Genomic DNA, 15339 nt, shown 5'->3' on the forward strand with positions numbered 1-15339 from the left:
GTGTTAGGTAAGTACAGACACTGAAATATATTTTGTTATATATATTATATTCTCTTTATTTGAAATGTGATAAAATTAAAACCTGGATTAAATTGTAAATATTTATTAAAAATGTTTACCTTTTATTTACGTCGTTTGATTGACGACGCTATCCTACGTCAATGTGCAGAAAGTATTTGAAAACTAGTGGCTAGCCTCGACCAAGCCCTCGCCTTTTACATAATACAAACCTAGAACTGGACAAATGTGATTTAAGAATTATTATTTTTGATTAATCTATGCATAGACATAGAACATCTATGTACAAAATGTTACGAATGTACAAAAGTCAACTTTTGCACAGTATAACAAACTTTTTAATATTTGCTTTTGATATAACCGATGAATATGGCCAAAGTTATATCTTAAAGGTCACATCTATAAAAATAAAACTATAGATTCCGAGACTAAGTACCCCCCAAAACAGCTACTGAAAGCCTGTCGAAAAAATTGACCGTAACCCAAGCTTGGCTCTTTTTAAAGCATGGCTAAACGATATGCACAATTCAAATTAGCACAGTTTAAGAGGAAATACAATAAACATCATTTTATACACAAACCAGATGAAAAACCTCTATAATGTCAAATATTTAAAAAAAATCTAAACAATATAGATGGGTTTATTACCTATAAAATTGTTGCATAGTAGTGTTTTTTGTGTGTCCTGATAAATTCACTTGGCGGTTTTATTAGACGTTATACGATTAATTAGTTTTAAAGATTACAGTTTTTTAGTACAAGATTTGTTCGCTCGCTATCGAGCCGAGAGTCGTTCTCAAATTTCATATAAATTCTGTATCGCCAAAGTAAAATGAACCTAACAATCAGTCAATCGGAATCCTGATTATTATTTTAAAAACGTTCTTTCACGAGCACTAGCACGAGCTAAAGGGATTGTAGGCAAATTTGAGCTTTAATACAATTCAATTAAAACTTATTTTAGTCTGATGTTCAAGTATTTCCATACTCAAGAAGACTCCTCGAAAGCACCTTTACAATCATTCGTCTAACAAATATTTTACGCCTAATTGTAAACCTTTGCAATATTCAATAGCAGTTTTCCTTTTTTACACTATTAACATTTTTTCTTGCTATTCTTAGGACTTGATAACGTTACAAAGCTCACTCGTCTGGGCGCTTTAGGACTGGGCGCGGCTTTGACCGTTCCTGCCTCTTGCATGTCTGTCACTTTAGCTTGTTTCATAAAAGTACTCTCGTTTTGCTTTAAACTTGGTGTTTCACATTGTTTGGGAGACATACATTTTGAAGGTGTTTCGTTTATTTTACTTTCGATTCCTTTTTCATTTTTAACAGTAGTTGTTGATTCAGTTGTACGTTTAATTTCTATTGATTCAGATTTTGTTCCAATATGTTTTGTTTCAGATTTACTTTCGATTTTTTTCACATTTGAATCTTTTTTATTTTCTTTTGAGATAGACTTAAATTCTAGTGAAGACTCATCCGTAATGTTTGGTGATTTTTCATCCAATTTAATTTGTTTTGGTGATGGTGCGTCTGTTTTAGTTTCGGTTTCTTCGTAAATTAGTTTTATATCCTCACTGTCCTCTATTATCATGATGTCGTCATTCTTGTCTACGTCCATAGGTTCACTTTCCTTTGGCTTGATGACATCGTTGCTGGAATTATCCGACCAAGACTGCATAGCTGTTTCGACTAATATATCGTATTTTACTGGTGTTTTTTGCTGAACGCTTTCGATTTTAGCTTTTTTAGGGGATTTACCACTACTTGGCGTCTTGAATTTAATAAATGAATCTATTTTTGATATGTTATGAGTTGTCTGTTTAGTTTCTATTTTGGTTTTGATCTCTTTAACATCATCTGTGGATTCTTTATCGTTTTGTTGGTCCTCGGTGCCTGTCGCTGGTTCTGAAAAAAAATGTTTTGATGTTATTTTTAAGTATGTATGTGTGAACGCTTTCCTCAAACAAAGTATGTCTTATTAAAATTCAAATTGGTAATTTGGAAACTCAAAAGAATGCAGCTTAGTTGTTTTGGGCTGCCTATAGGCCAAGGCGATTGAGGCAGACAAACAGATGAATAAAACTATGCGGACAGCAGGCATCCTATGAAAGTTCCTAAAAATATTGTTATAATACCTGGACAAGGTTCTGCGACTTCTTCAGGTAACACTTCCCCAAGCTCTCCATCAGCAAACGACACCACAGAACAAAAGCCGTCTGTGCTGGAGGCCACCAGGATAAGTCCATCAGGTGACCATGTCAGGTCTGTGAGCCTGTGCGGGAATGAAATGATGTTAATATTATAATTTAAATTAAAACTACTATTGGAAATGTGTGTAACTACTACACATTTCCAACATACCTCAGAAGTATAAAACTATTTCTGAGGTACGTTGGAAATGTGATAATTAAGCAGCACAATAAATTAACTGGCATCGCAACTACTCGGCCGGCAACGAGACGAAATCGATTAGGGATATGACTACCATGCTCAGGTTAGCCAGCTACCATCTGAGACTGCATCTTTTTTTTTTTTTTTAAGTGTAACTTCTGAAAAGTAGCCTACGAGAGATTGAGGTGGATGTAGAGTATCAGAACTATTTGTATAAATGTAAGGTTTATTACATGGTAACTAGAATAGTCAAAAAAAATGTATAATGTTTTCTATCTCACTCTGTCTGTTCGGTTTCCTTAATAAGTTAAATACGAAACAAAATGTGTAATGTATTCTATCTCATTCCCGCCTATACATGTGTCGTCTATAAATCTGTCTCTTTCTTGATCGTGAAGCATTGCGTTACATCGAGTTTAAAATCACAACGGTTCTAATTTCCCTTCAATAATTATTATAACACAAAGCAATACAATATAACTCCGTAGTGCAGTGCGTGCGCTGTTTTTTTTAACTTTAGTTTTTGTTTAAAAATAATTTATCAAGCAGATGAAAGTATTGACACATAAAAATTCATCAACAATCAACACACTCATTACTTTGACGGCCGATTGGCGTAGTTTGCAGCGACCCTGCTTTCTGAGCTCAAGGCCGTGGGTTCGATTCCCACAACTGGAAAATGTTTGTGTGATGAGAATGACTGTTTTTCAGTGTCTGGGTTTTTATATGTATATTATAAGTATTTATGTATGTTATTCATAAAAATATTCATCAGTCATCAGTCATCTATGGTGTTATTTATAATTTCTTTAATCCTTATACTCCACACCAAACAGATCTTCGGCAATATACCCTATACGCACGACTGACGACTTGACTTTACAATGAATAATTGTAATTAATTGTAAAGTCAACATCTCCTGAGGATGCTCCGGTTTCGGAGCGAAACGTACGTAGAGGGTACATTGCCGAAGATATGTTTGGTGTGGAGTATAAGGATTGAAGAATTTATAAATTACATCACACAGATTCTCCTGCTTTTAGCGGAGTATAGCAAATTAAGCTTAATTTTGATAACGAGTCTAAAGGAGTTGGAGTTGGCAGTACCTGGTGTAGTGCATGTTGGTGACGAGCGCCAGCGGCGTGCGCTGCTGCGTGTCGTAGATGAGCAGCGAGCGCTTGGTGGCCACGGCCAGCAGCATGCGGGCGGGCGCGGCCAGCGCGGCGCGTGGCCCGGCGCGGCGCGCGGCGTACCGGCGCGGCGACCAGCGCGCCACCAGCGCGGCCGCGGCGCACGGCAGCACGCACGCGGGCCTGCGACACGATACACACACGATGCTCGCCAACTATTCTATTCAATTTCATTTATTACCTGATACAGGTAATGTAGGAATGGATATATCCATTCATTTTGACGTGACAACGTCTTATAATTCGATGGAGCCGGCTGCGCGCACGAAAAAACATGACTCATGCGGCGTTACCTCGCCCTGAGGCGTTCCATTTAAGGCTCGAAGTGCAAGCGAGAGCGCGGAACAAGCGACAAAGAGGCACAATCGGCCTCCGCGTTCGGCAGCGTTCGACATCTGTCTCTCTCCTACTTGAGTGAGCGATGCGTCCGCGTGGACAGCTTCTATACAATAATACATTTACATTTTTTATTTTGTTTATTAATGACCTTGTAGACAGATTATGCTGCGAGAGTTTATTTTATGCTGACGATCTTAAAATTTTCAAGTCTGTTGATAGTGAAAATGATTCTCTTTGTCTACAAAAAGACTTAAATGCTATAGCCGACTGGTGCACCGAGAACCTCATGAGCCTCAATATACAAAAGTGTTTTGTCGTTACTTTTACTAAAAGAATCTCAAAGAAAATAGAATTTAATTACTCTTTGAATGATCAAGCACTAACTCGAAAAACATTAGCAAATGATCTTGGGGTAATTTTTGATGATAAATTATCTTTTAGAGACCATTACCAGTATATCATTGCTAAATGCAACAAACTAGTGGGATTTATTTTAAGGTCAACGAGAGATTTTACAAAACTATCAAGCTTTATCAAACTATGGTCCGTAGTATAATGGAGTATAACTCACTAATATGGTCACCGTATTATACCATTCATTGCGATCGTTTAGAAGCTGTTCAAAAAAAATTTTTACGAATATTGTCGTATCGACATCACTTCGGCCATAAACGTACAACTTACCATGACAGGCTTGTACACTTTGGGATGCAAAGCTTGCAATTTCGTCGAAAATACTTTCATTTGATCTTCTTATTTAAGCTCATTAACTCCCAAATTGATTCTTCCGTCTTGCTCTCGCTCATTACTATAAATACTCGCGTTAATCCCAGATTAAAATATTTTAAACCATTTTCCCTAAGTGTCTACAAGAACAATACTTCCTTTTACAATCCCATCGTTCGCATGTGCCGCCTTTATAATGATTTAGTATCAAGTAATCATAATATTGACATTTTTAACAAAAGGATAAATATTTTTAAAAATCAAATTATTAAGCACTATTCCACATAATCTTTAGGGAAATAATATATATATTATTATTTAAGTGTTTCTTTTTTGTTTCAACTTTAATTTTATCTTTACTTTCTGTTTAATTTAATTCCAATTTGTGTACACATACTTTGGGTTGTAGCTTAGAACAAAACTTGTTATTACTTATATTTAGATCTACTTTTAGTTATTACCTGTTTTGTGTACCTAATAACAATAAACAATAAACAATAAACATGTTTTCGTCAAGTATAAAATGCAGTGAAAAGTGTAAAAAACATCAAAATTGAAATTTTCTTTTGAAAAATGCAACCACTCCATCACTATTTTCTTACACGTTGGCACGTTCAACTATCGTCAGTAAACCGACTTCACAGACAACCGATATTTTTTGAATTGATTTAAATAACGACAGAGTATATAGTCAGTCAGAAAATTTAATGTACGTTCATAAAAACATTTCTAAATTTAAGAAAAAATGTGACTGCAATAATTTAAACATTAGAAGTAAGAATAAACTTACAGTGCAATATACTAGGTTACATAAAATTCATACAATTCTACAATATACTACCAATTGACATCTTGGAGATGCCTCTTAAAAAGTTCAAAGTTTGTATTAAACGTAAGCTTATAGAAAAGTCCTATTTTAGTATAAAGGACTACGTAATCGATAAAAAAGCTTGGGTGTAAATTATTGCTCTAACCAGGTTGCTCTTCTAATAATTTTAAATGACATTGAGGGATGGTGATAACAAAAAAAAAAAAAAAAGAACACCCGGCTAAGTTTGTTGTGGGCTTCTTCTTAGGCCAGGACGCGTTTGGAACCCTCGTAGCTTTAGTTTTAAGTTTACGAATGTGGTTATCGCCATCATAACCTACCTACTAGAATAAAGATATTTTTGACTTTGACTTTGACTTTGCAGTAATTGGAAACTATTCAATTCAATTTATTTTTTCCTGATGCAGGTAAACAGGTGTTGATATAGATGTAAAGCATGTGCTATATCCATTCATTTTTGCAGTAATTAAATGTTTCTTTGATATAAATTGTAAAAATATATCTAAAAACATCCTATGACACCCCAGCAAGCGTTTTAGCGGTTATTTGCCGGTAAAACGCTTGCCGCACGGTTTCATGGGAGGTTCTTTCATTCATGGCACTTGTGACGTCATAAGCAAATTAGAGCTTTAGTAAATCCTTGTTGCATAGCTATTTAAGATAGAGTTCAGCATCATGATTATTGTAGTTTTTTTTTTTTGACCGGTGATATGATAAAACACCGATATTTATATGTAATGGCACAAGCATTGGCAATTCTAACGCAAATTTTTTTTTTATATGTTTTCTTACAATATTTAATTGCTGGTGTGTATATATGGATCTATAGATTAAAGGGTAGCTGATGCCTTACCAACTAGGCAATCACAACTTTTTGTAATTTGTGTCAAATTCTGTAACATTTCGCTAATATAACTAGCACAACTATGGGCCTCAAGATGAGAAAGTACTGCGATAAGTACTTGTACATTGTACGCAAACTAACTAGTGGGCTGCATCTAATATATAATGGACGTACACTTTGAGCGAGTATCTGGTGTAGATGTAGACGGCGTTGATGGGTTTCATGTCCACCTTGCCCTGCTCCGGCTCGATGCTGCCCGCCGGAACTGCAGCAGAAATAATTGCATTAGTTTACTAATTTCATTTTTCAAATTTAGTCTACAGGTAACAAGTTTTCTAATAACATGAGGCGCCTCAGGTCAAATGCATTAATCATAACCGTCTCCTTCCGCAATGAGCAGCGTTTCGGCCGTAGTCCACCACGCTGGCCTAGTGCGAATTGGTGGAAAACACACGCAGGCTTAACACCAGTGGCGTGTACAAGGTTTTTGACCAGGGTATGCATAGAGCAGGTCGAATATAATATAAGAGTTATATAAAATAATTTGGGTATGCAGTGCTTTTGTGCATGTATGAAGTGCACGCAACTGCATAACACTACTCATTGGTGGCCTGCAAGCTCCTCCTAACTATACTTTTTACTGTTGAGGCATGGTGTTGGTATTTAATTGCTTGCTAAGATGAACTTAGAAAAGTTACTAGGTGCATGCCAAGGTTCGAATTCAGCCTCTTCAAAAGTTAATCCGAAGGCCTAATCACTAGGCTATCAATGCTTCACTAGGCTACTAATGCTTCAAATGCACTGCAATGCATTAAATAAAAAGTTCCAAGCACCAGCAATCAGAAGTCCATCGGGGCTGAAGTGCAGCCTCCGGTAGTAGGTCTGCAGCGTGTCGTCGTGGTAGAGGCGCACGCTGGTCCCGTGCAGCGGGTGCTGCTTGGGGAAGGGAAGCACGGCCTTGCTGCTGCGGGATACCACCTTCTTTGTTGACACATCAAATGTGCGGAACACCCTGTATATGAAAGATTCTTCTTAAGGATTTCAGTTGAATGGGGTGAAAGTTCGTCAGTAGGGAAAGTTATCACAGTAAAATGTTGCCCATTTTACTGTGATAACTTTCCCTACTGATGTTTTAAAAGCGTAATTCAAAGCTCTGATGAACATCAAAGATATAATATTTATTCTTCTTTATGATTTAACTTCACAAGACTGCAATTTTTTCCTAGTTTGCTGTAATTCAATTCAATTCATTTATTCATAGCTTCCATGTACATGCCTTACAACTATAGTACATACACATGATGCCCTGTCAGGGCGTTGCTACATTGTTGCGAAGTTCATTACATTATTCCAATATTTAGTACCTATCGATATTAATCTAATAAAATATGTCTTATATAATAGTTTGTTAGTTATTTGTTAATCAAAAGGTTTTAATTTAATGGCAGATTCATAATTAATAGTTTAATGTCAAAATGTATAATATTATAATTTAATAAGTATGTCAGTGTTAAAGATAGTTAGTCAGATTAGTTCTGTCATAGGTCCTGTCACGTGTTCGCTGTAGAGAAAAATGATAATGATGATGTTTACTAATTCATTTACAACAATTATAGTCAGCAACAAACACTTAGTTTAGTTAAGTTAGATGTACATAGTCGTTTTGAATTTAAATTATAAGCTGTCACGCTATTGAGGTCTTGAGTAGGTATATTAAAGTAAGGTAAAGTACGTCTAGTTTTAGGATTGCAATAGCTCATCTATCTCATAGAAGCAGTTGTGTATGAGCCATTCTTTGAGTTTCCGCTTAAAGGCTGCATCAGTATTTTCGTCAGTAATATATTTCGGGATTTTATTATAAATATTTACCGATCTGTTTAATGGGCCTCTGCTGGACATTTTAAGTTTGCACCTAGGGTGTACAAGCTTATTTTTGCGACGCGTGCTTCTCTCGTGTTTTTTTGCATTGTCCACTGTTTTATACAGGTAATGGTGCTTCCTAACAAATAGAGCCGTCTCCATGATATAAATTGAGGGTAGTGTCAAAATTCTTTTATTTAGAAAGTGGGGTCTGCAGCTTTCGCGAGGTTTTATGTTGACTAGAATGCGGATACATTTTTTCTGGAGGATGAAGATATCCTCTGCGTTGGTGCTTGCACCCCAGAGGATTATCCCATATCTTATCCAAGAATACGCGTATGCATAGTATGCGGAGAGTGCAATTTCATAACTTGTATTTGCTTTTAGTATGCTGAGAGCATATACAAATCGTGAGAGCTTGACGCTTAAATTTTGAATATGGCTCTTCCAGTTCAGGTGTGTATCAATAGTTAGGCCGAGAAGGGTGAAGTCTGTAACTTCTTTGATTTTTGTAGTATTCACGAGCGATCTTAGATTTAGTGGTTGTTTTTGGTGTGGCCGGAATTGTATCAACTTAGTTTTGTTAACATTCATTTCGAGGTTATTGGAATTTAAATAGTTTTTGATGTTTGTTAGATTTTCTGAGATAAAATTTTCACAATCTGTCTCATTCGAGCACATGGATAGGATCGATACGTCATCCGCAAACATGATGCATCGCGAGTGTGAGTTTATCGAGTCTATATAGGTAGGTAGGTCGTTAATATATATCAAAAATAGTATACATCCAATGACACTTCCTTGTGGTATGGACCAATTAGAAACACGTACGTCGGATTCAAAGTCGTTTATTACGTTAGTCTGTTCATCGCGATATTGCACTTGTACGAACTGTCGTCTGTCCTTCAAGTAGGTTTCCAGCCATCGGTGAGCGTTCCCTCGTATACCCGAATCATAAATTTTTTTGAGCAGTATCTTGTGGGAAACCCTGTCGTAGGCCTTGGTCATGTCCAACAGCAGCCCGACACCATACTTTTTTCCCTCCAAACAGTCTAGAACCTCCTGAATGTATTTAAAGACGGCTAGGGTTGTCGATCGATTTTTCCTAAAGCCATATTGGGCTTCATTTAAGATGTTGTATTTTTCGAGGAAACCATACACACGGTTGGTTATGGTTTTTTCGAAAATTTTTGATAGTGCTGGCAATAAGGCGATAGGTCGGTAGCTACTGGGATCATTGGGTTTCCCGCCTTTCTTCAGAATGGGTCTTATTTTTGCTATTTTTAGTTTATCGGGGCAGTAGCCTTCGTTGAACGATTGGTTTATTAAAAATGTCAATGGGGAGGTTAATTCATTAATGCAATTTTTAATTAATATCGGTGGGATTTCATCTGCGCCGAAGCTGCGTTTGTTTTCTAATCTACGAATAGTGTTATGTATTTCGTGCTCGGTAGCCGGCTCTAGGAACAAAGAGTTAATAGATCGTGATTGTGCATTACACATATTATACGGGTTGCGGTTTTCAGAGCACGTCTCATCGTCAAAGGATGACCTTCCAACCGATATGAAGAACTCGTTAAATATGTCCGCGACTGCTTGTGGTTCCTGGACGAAACCCGATTGAGTAGAGAGTGTTATATTTTTAGTGTCTGTCTGCCTGTTCCTGCTCGTCAAATCTCTTATTATGTACCACATGGTTTTCGTTTTGCTTTTAGAGTTACGCATCTTTTGTATATTATCTAATTTCCTCGATTGTTTTATACATTTTTTAAGCAGTTTACTGTAAATTTTGTGATGTCTTTTTAAAATACTGTTGTTGGACTCATTAATCAGTATTTTTATTATACGCTTGTGGCGGCAAGACCGTTTTAGCCCGGTGGCTAGGTAGGTTTTTGTTGTGGTTTTAATCTTAAGTCGTCGTTTAGGAATACATAGATCTAGGGTTTGTGTTAATTGGTTAATAAAGTTGTTGTAGTTTTCGTTAGCGTTGTTATTCTGCGATATTATTTTATTCCAGTTTACAGTTTTTAGTCTTGCTTTAAAATTAGACAATGATTTGGTATTGAAGATACGTTTAGTTAAATAACGGGTAAGGTTTGTTTTTGGTTCATCGTCGACTTTGAGCGCGCAGATTATACTTTTGTGATCTGAGATACCATGGTCCTCGACTTTAGTAACGAGGTTTTTCTTATCAGTGAAAACTAAGTCTATGCACGAGGACGTCGTTTCAGTTACCCGGGTTGGTTGGTTTATTAATTGCAAGAGGTTTAGTTCCAGCAATAGATTCGAGAGTTTACGGTAGTCTTTTGTTTTAGGCGTTGCAAGGGCATCAATATTAAAGTCTCCCGCTATTATAATTTGTTTTTTCGGTAATTTGGCGCGAATTTTTTTAAGCAGATTTTCTATGCAAGAAAAGAAGACCTCAATTTCGCGATCAGCACGATACACATTTATGAGTACTAGCTTTTGTATAGTTAACTCTATCGCGCAGCACTCGATGATGTATTCGGTCGATAAATCCGTTATATCATGTCTATCCTTAAACTCTATACCATTCTTAACAAGTATTGCGACACCACCTCCCTGCCGGTATTTACGGTGAAAGGATGCCGCAAAGTTGTAGCCGTCTATCTTTACAAAGTCTTTTTGGGAGTCAGAGATCCAAGTTTCAGAAATACATGCTACGTCAATATTTTGTTCCTCAAGGAAACTCGTTAATATGTCAGATTTGTTCTTTACGCTCTGCGCATTCTGTATCAATATGTTAAAATTTTTATCTTTGTTGTTACTATTACTATTAGTTCCGAAATGTCTCATGAATTTCTGCGTTGATGTGTGGATTATGGGTAGGCCGGCTGTAGAATTCCATATCAATGTTGCGGGGCTGTGACTGCTGTGATTCATTCATGTGGTGGGATGTACTAGCTCTGCTTATTTCTTTCCCGTCAATGATCAGCTTACTGCCTCGTAGCGATGCCCGTTTACCACTTTTCCGTGCATTCAAGTATTCTTCTTTCAGTTCTTTCCTCTCTTGCAAAGCTTCGCCGGTTAGGAATGCTGTGACGGCAAATCCGGTGTTTCTGAAGTACCGGTTGTTCTGTAATATATATTTGGTCATCCTTTTACTTATGAGTTCGATGACTATAGGGCGTCGTGGACTTTTCTTTCCGATGCGGTTTAAGTCTTCGATATAGCCTAGAAGATTTATGTTGAGTATGTTGCCAAATAAGTTAATTATCCTATCATTTAGCTCCGCCTCTGTTTCGCGATGGTACTCGTTCAGACCATAAAGCACTATTCTTTTGCTGGTATCTGCGCCATTCTCTGGCTTAGGTTTAAGTGCAAACCGTTCCGATATACTGTTTATTTCAGTTTTTAATTTGTGACACTCCGATTCCATGGTCTTCATTTTTCCATTTAGTTCACTTATATCTTTCTTTATGTTTGTCTGTTCACTAAATAACATACCTGTCTTATGTGTGAGTTCTTGTTTAAGTGTGTTAATTGCTGAGTTTATTTCGGTTTGAATCATCGTTTTTAACTCACTAAGGGTGGACCTTTTATTTATTTCTAGTTTTGTGTCTAATAACTGGCTAATTTGTTCTAATGTACAGTTTGTGTTGATTAACGGGGATGACGTAGTGGTTTTGCGGGTGGGGGTTTCTGCAGTAATTGTGTTGCCGAGGATGCTGCGATCCTCGGCGAAGCGGTCGTCCATGGACATGTCAGTGTCGATACTTGTCGTCGTCATGTCGCCTTCGAAGTTACGTCGTACAGGGGTGTTGTCATTCCTCGAGCGGCGTGTAATTTGCTCGCATTGCATGCATCTCCAAGAGCGTCTAAGATCATTTGAATGCCCCTCAAATTGTGATTTTGTCATGTTGAGGCACTCAAAATGAAAAGCGCCCCGACAAGAGGTGCAGTTTAGTAGTTCGTTAGTTGCGACCTTGTTGCTACAGGCCACACAGCTCATATTTGCGCGCGCTCGTAGTTCTGTGGTTTGTGACATGCTTGTGACTCACGCGTCGCGCGTCGCAAGGTGCAACGGCGGCAGTGTCCTTCTGCGCAGCGCCGACAGGGACGCACCGCTGCTACCGCTGGCGTGCGACGGGGACAGTCGTGCGGTGCGGAGGTCAATGGCCCGGCCGGTGAATGGCCGGCCTTGGCACTCTTGTTAGAGCTCAATTTTACGTCACCACAGTTTTAATTATTTTGTTTTAGCACTAGTTAGCACTATTAACACTATTATAGCTTAACGATTTTTTTAAAAACACTATTATCTACAGTTAATTCGTGATTTTAGCTTGATATGACTTGTTTTTATTCACTAATTATTACTAAAAAAACAGAGCGTCATGGATTTGACGTTGTTACGGCTTACGCACCCGCGCGCGACTGCTTCTGATGTATCACATAATTAAAAAAAAACTGCTTACAATTCTATCATTAAAAACACTGTGTGGTGATAGACTACTCGTAAGATTTCGTAGCGACCGATTTCAAGCCCCAGCACTTCTAACTTTTCCGAGCTATATGCGTTTATGAACTAAGCATTTAAAATATCAATTGCTTTAAAACCGAAGGAAAACATTGTTCCTGTAGTGGATCAGTAATAGGTTGATGATGGTGATGTTTCGATTTATATGGTCAGGGAAAAATAACCTGTCAGTGCTGGCAGAGGCAATTAGCTGTCCCCGAGGATCCCACGCCACGCCCTGCACGAAGCCCTTGTGATCGCTGAGGATGGCGCTGTGGCGGCCTCGCGCGATATCCCACACCAACAGCTTGTTGTCCACGGAGCCGGATGCCAGCTGCGTGGATGTGCTGTTCCAGCTAAGGTCGAGGATGTCTTCCATGTGCCCACGGAGGATCTGAAACACATAACACAAATAATTTTTTTTTATTCCACTATATTTAGCCCATGATTGCTGGTCAGTGATAATGCAGTCTAAGATGGTAACAGGCTAACCTGTTAGGGACATGGCAGTTATATTACCCATAGCCCCAATCGTCTTCTAAGCAACTTTGTACCAGAACACTAATTCTCTTAGCGCCAAATTTTTTGTTCAAACTAATCACACCCATAGCCTTCTACCCCACCAGACCAGAGAGAATTTAAAAATTATAAATTATCAAATCCTGATTAACATATAGAACCTGAGGCCTTGAGTGAGGTTGTGTTTAAATAATTATAGTACATATATGCTACATGACAAAATGAACTGAGAGATTGGAGAGCTAGTGGTCTTACTTAGAACAAATTTCAGTCATCAACTTAGAAAAGAGACAGGCGTCACAGAAGGTGAAAAATACTGACCTTATGTATAACCCAAGTCTCTTTATACTGTTCTTCACCTTCCAAAGCAGGAGCAGGTTCCTCAGTCTTCTGTTTCCACACAAATATGATGGACTCATCATCACCTGATGCCAAGTATTGGCCACTCGGCGACCACCGCACCACATTCACCGCTTTCTGGTGCTTTGTAAGATCTGCTGCCATTTCCAAGTTTACAGACCCAGAGTCTTTGGTAGAGATGTACCATATCTATAAGATTTTCAAGAAAGAATGTGCTTTAATTAGATACCATAAAAAGGAAGATATAATAAGTAAAAAGACAAGGTGAGATAAAATTAGAACAAAGAAAAGGAAGACTGAGAAAGAGCTGGATAGATTGTGTGAAAGAGTAGCTTGTAAAAGGAGTGAAGAGTGATATGACAGCTATTAGAAGTAGAAAGATATGATGAGTCCTAACCCTCCTTTAAGTGTTATGGATAAGAAGAAGAGAATAAAAAATACATTGGGTTGTTTAAACACAATCATGCAAACTTAATTTTAGATAAAAAAAAAAAAAAATTTAAGGTATTCTTCCTTCTAAGACACATTAGTTTTCCCACAGTTCACACATTTCCTCCATTACGAGGAAACTTTTAGAGTGGCCCATATTAAATTAATTTCAAATGATAAATATGTATAAATTTTATTTATTAGGACAAACTACAATGGTTACAAAAACAAATGAAAACGTTGATCATGCATAAGTATAAACTGTGTTGCAGATAATAATATGTTTGATAGTTTTGTTTGGTACTTTTGCAAACTTGTATTTAGTTTTATATTTCAGAATTTTTTAGTTCCAAAATAATTTAAATTAAGAGGACGGAATGTTATTTTGTGTCTATCACCACAATAGTGCTAGATGTTACTTGTTATATTATTCTTTACAAAAAAAATCACTTACTAATACGTGAGAATCAGTGCCTCCAGTAGCAAGACGAAGTGGATCGTTCGGTTCCGATTTAGGTTGGAAGTCTACACTGAGAACAGGATCTCTATTGTGCCAGGAAATCTCAGGGATAGCTAATTTCATTATGATATCACTTAATATTTACTTTTCAAAAACAATCGTGATGGTATTGAAAGCTGGAAATTAATATATACCAAAAACAAACTTGTCAGTTTTCCCGCGTATTTTTTTTTTTTAACAAAAAATCTTCCACCACTATAAGGCTTTTGACCTGATAGCCAAAGATATACAGTAGGATCTGATGGTTTCTCCAAATTTCTGTGAAAAGCTGCGAACTAGACACGAAAACTAGAATCAAACAGATTCAATTATTATTCTTCACTTCGCGTTCGCAATTTCTTATTAACTATTTGTTCCGCGACGTAAGGATTCATGAAAAACGTGTGAACAAAACGAGAGTGAGAGAGTGGAACAGTAACAGTTGCCTCGATATACGGTGCGGTTTGCATATCGTATTAAATATGTGGCGATATGATTAGCGCTGATATGAAATGAGAAGACAAACACTACGTTATACAATCTAATTGATACCAAATTAGAGTTTAATAGAAGATGTCTAGAAAATTTACTATATAAATTACCTCAGGTTCTATTCCAGAGCCTTTTATTCCTTTGATTGTTAATATTATATTTTTTGAGTATAAGCACACTCCACTGTAGATAAATAAATAAATAATAATATGTTTCATAGTTATAAACAATCAAATTAAGTAAAAAAACCTTTAGATACAGAACGTAATTCAACCGAATTGATGGCCTCCTCCTTTATTGTAGGTCGTTTAATTAAATGATAGAATGATTTAAAAAAACATTGTACGTATCTATATCTA

The 15339-nt window shown here is 37.1% G+C and overlaps 1 protein-coding gene across 2 annotated transcripts; it reads right to left on the minus strand.

The window, feature by feature from the left end:
* Positions 1 to 87: 87 nt before the first annotated feature.
* On the minus strand, positions 88 to 15224 carry LOC120627725 (chromatin assembly factor 1 subunit B). Of its 2 annotated transcripts, XM_039895750.1 has the most exons (9): positions 15091 to 15224; positions 14444 to 14625; positions 13522 to 13749; positions 12867 to 13075; positions 7178 to 7356; positions 6519 to 6609; positions 3523 to 3729; positions 2160 to 2296; positions 88 to 1929 (listed from the first exon to the last, which is right to left on the minus strand). In XM_039895750.1, the coding sequence occupies exons 2-9, from the start codon at positions 14570 to 14572 to the stop codon at positions 1115 to 1117; spliced, it is 1995 nt and encodes a 664-aa protein (XP_039751684.1). In that variant the 5' UTR covers positions 14573 to 14625; positions 15091 to 15224; the 3' UTR covers positions 88 to 1114. The 2 variants fall into 2 exon arrangements, with proteins under 2 accessions (XP_039751684.1, XP_039751683.1); XM_039895749.1 differs by lacking the exon at positions 15091 to 15224 and having other exon boundaries at positions 14444 to 14931.
* Positions 15225 to 15339: the final 115 nt, after the last annotated feature.

This window comes from Pararge aegeria, chromosome 11, assembly GCF_905163445.1.
Source record: "Pararge aegeria chromosome 11, ilParAegt1.1, whole genome shotgun sequence".
In the NCBI taxonomy this organism is placed as follows: domain Eukaryota; kingdom Metazoa; phylum Arthropoda; class Insecta; order Lepidoptera; family Nymphalidae; genus Pararge; species Pararge aegeria.

Bases quoted from the DNA above. Each gene is read 5' to 3' on its own strand.
- LOC120627725 (XM_039895750.1), bottom strand. From the start codon at position 14,572: ATGAAATTAGCTATCCCTGAGATTTCCTGGCACAATAGAGATCCTGTT. The intron at 6,610-7,177 runs GTGCTTGGAACT...TTTCTGCTGCAG, and splicing joins CGATGGACTTCTGATTGCTG to TTCCGGCGGGCAGCATCGAG. The intron at 1,930-2,159 runs GTATTATAACAA...ATTTTTTTTCAG, and splicing joins AGTCGCAGAACCTTGTCCAG to AACCAGCGACAGGCACCGAG.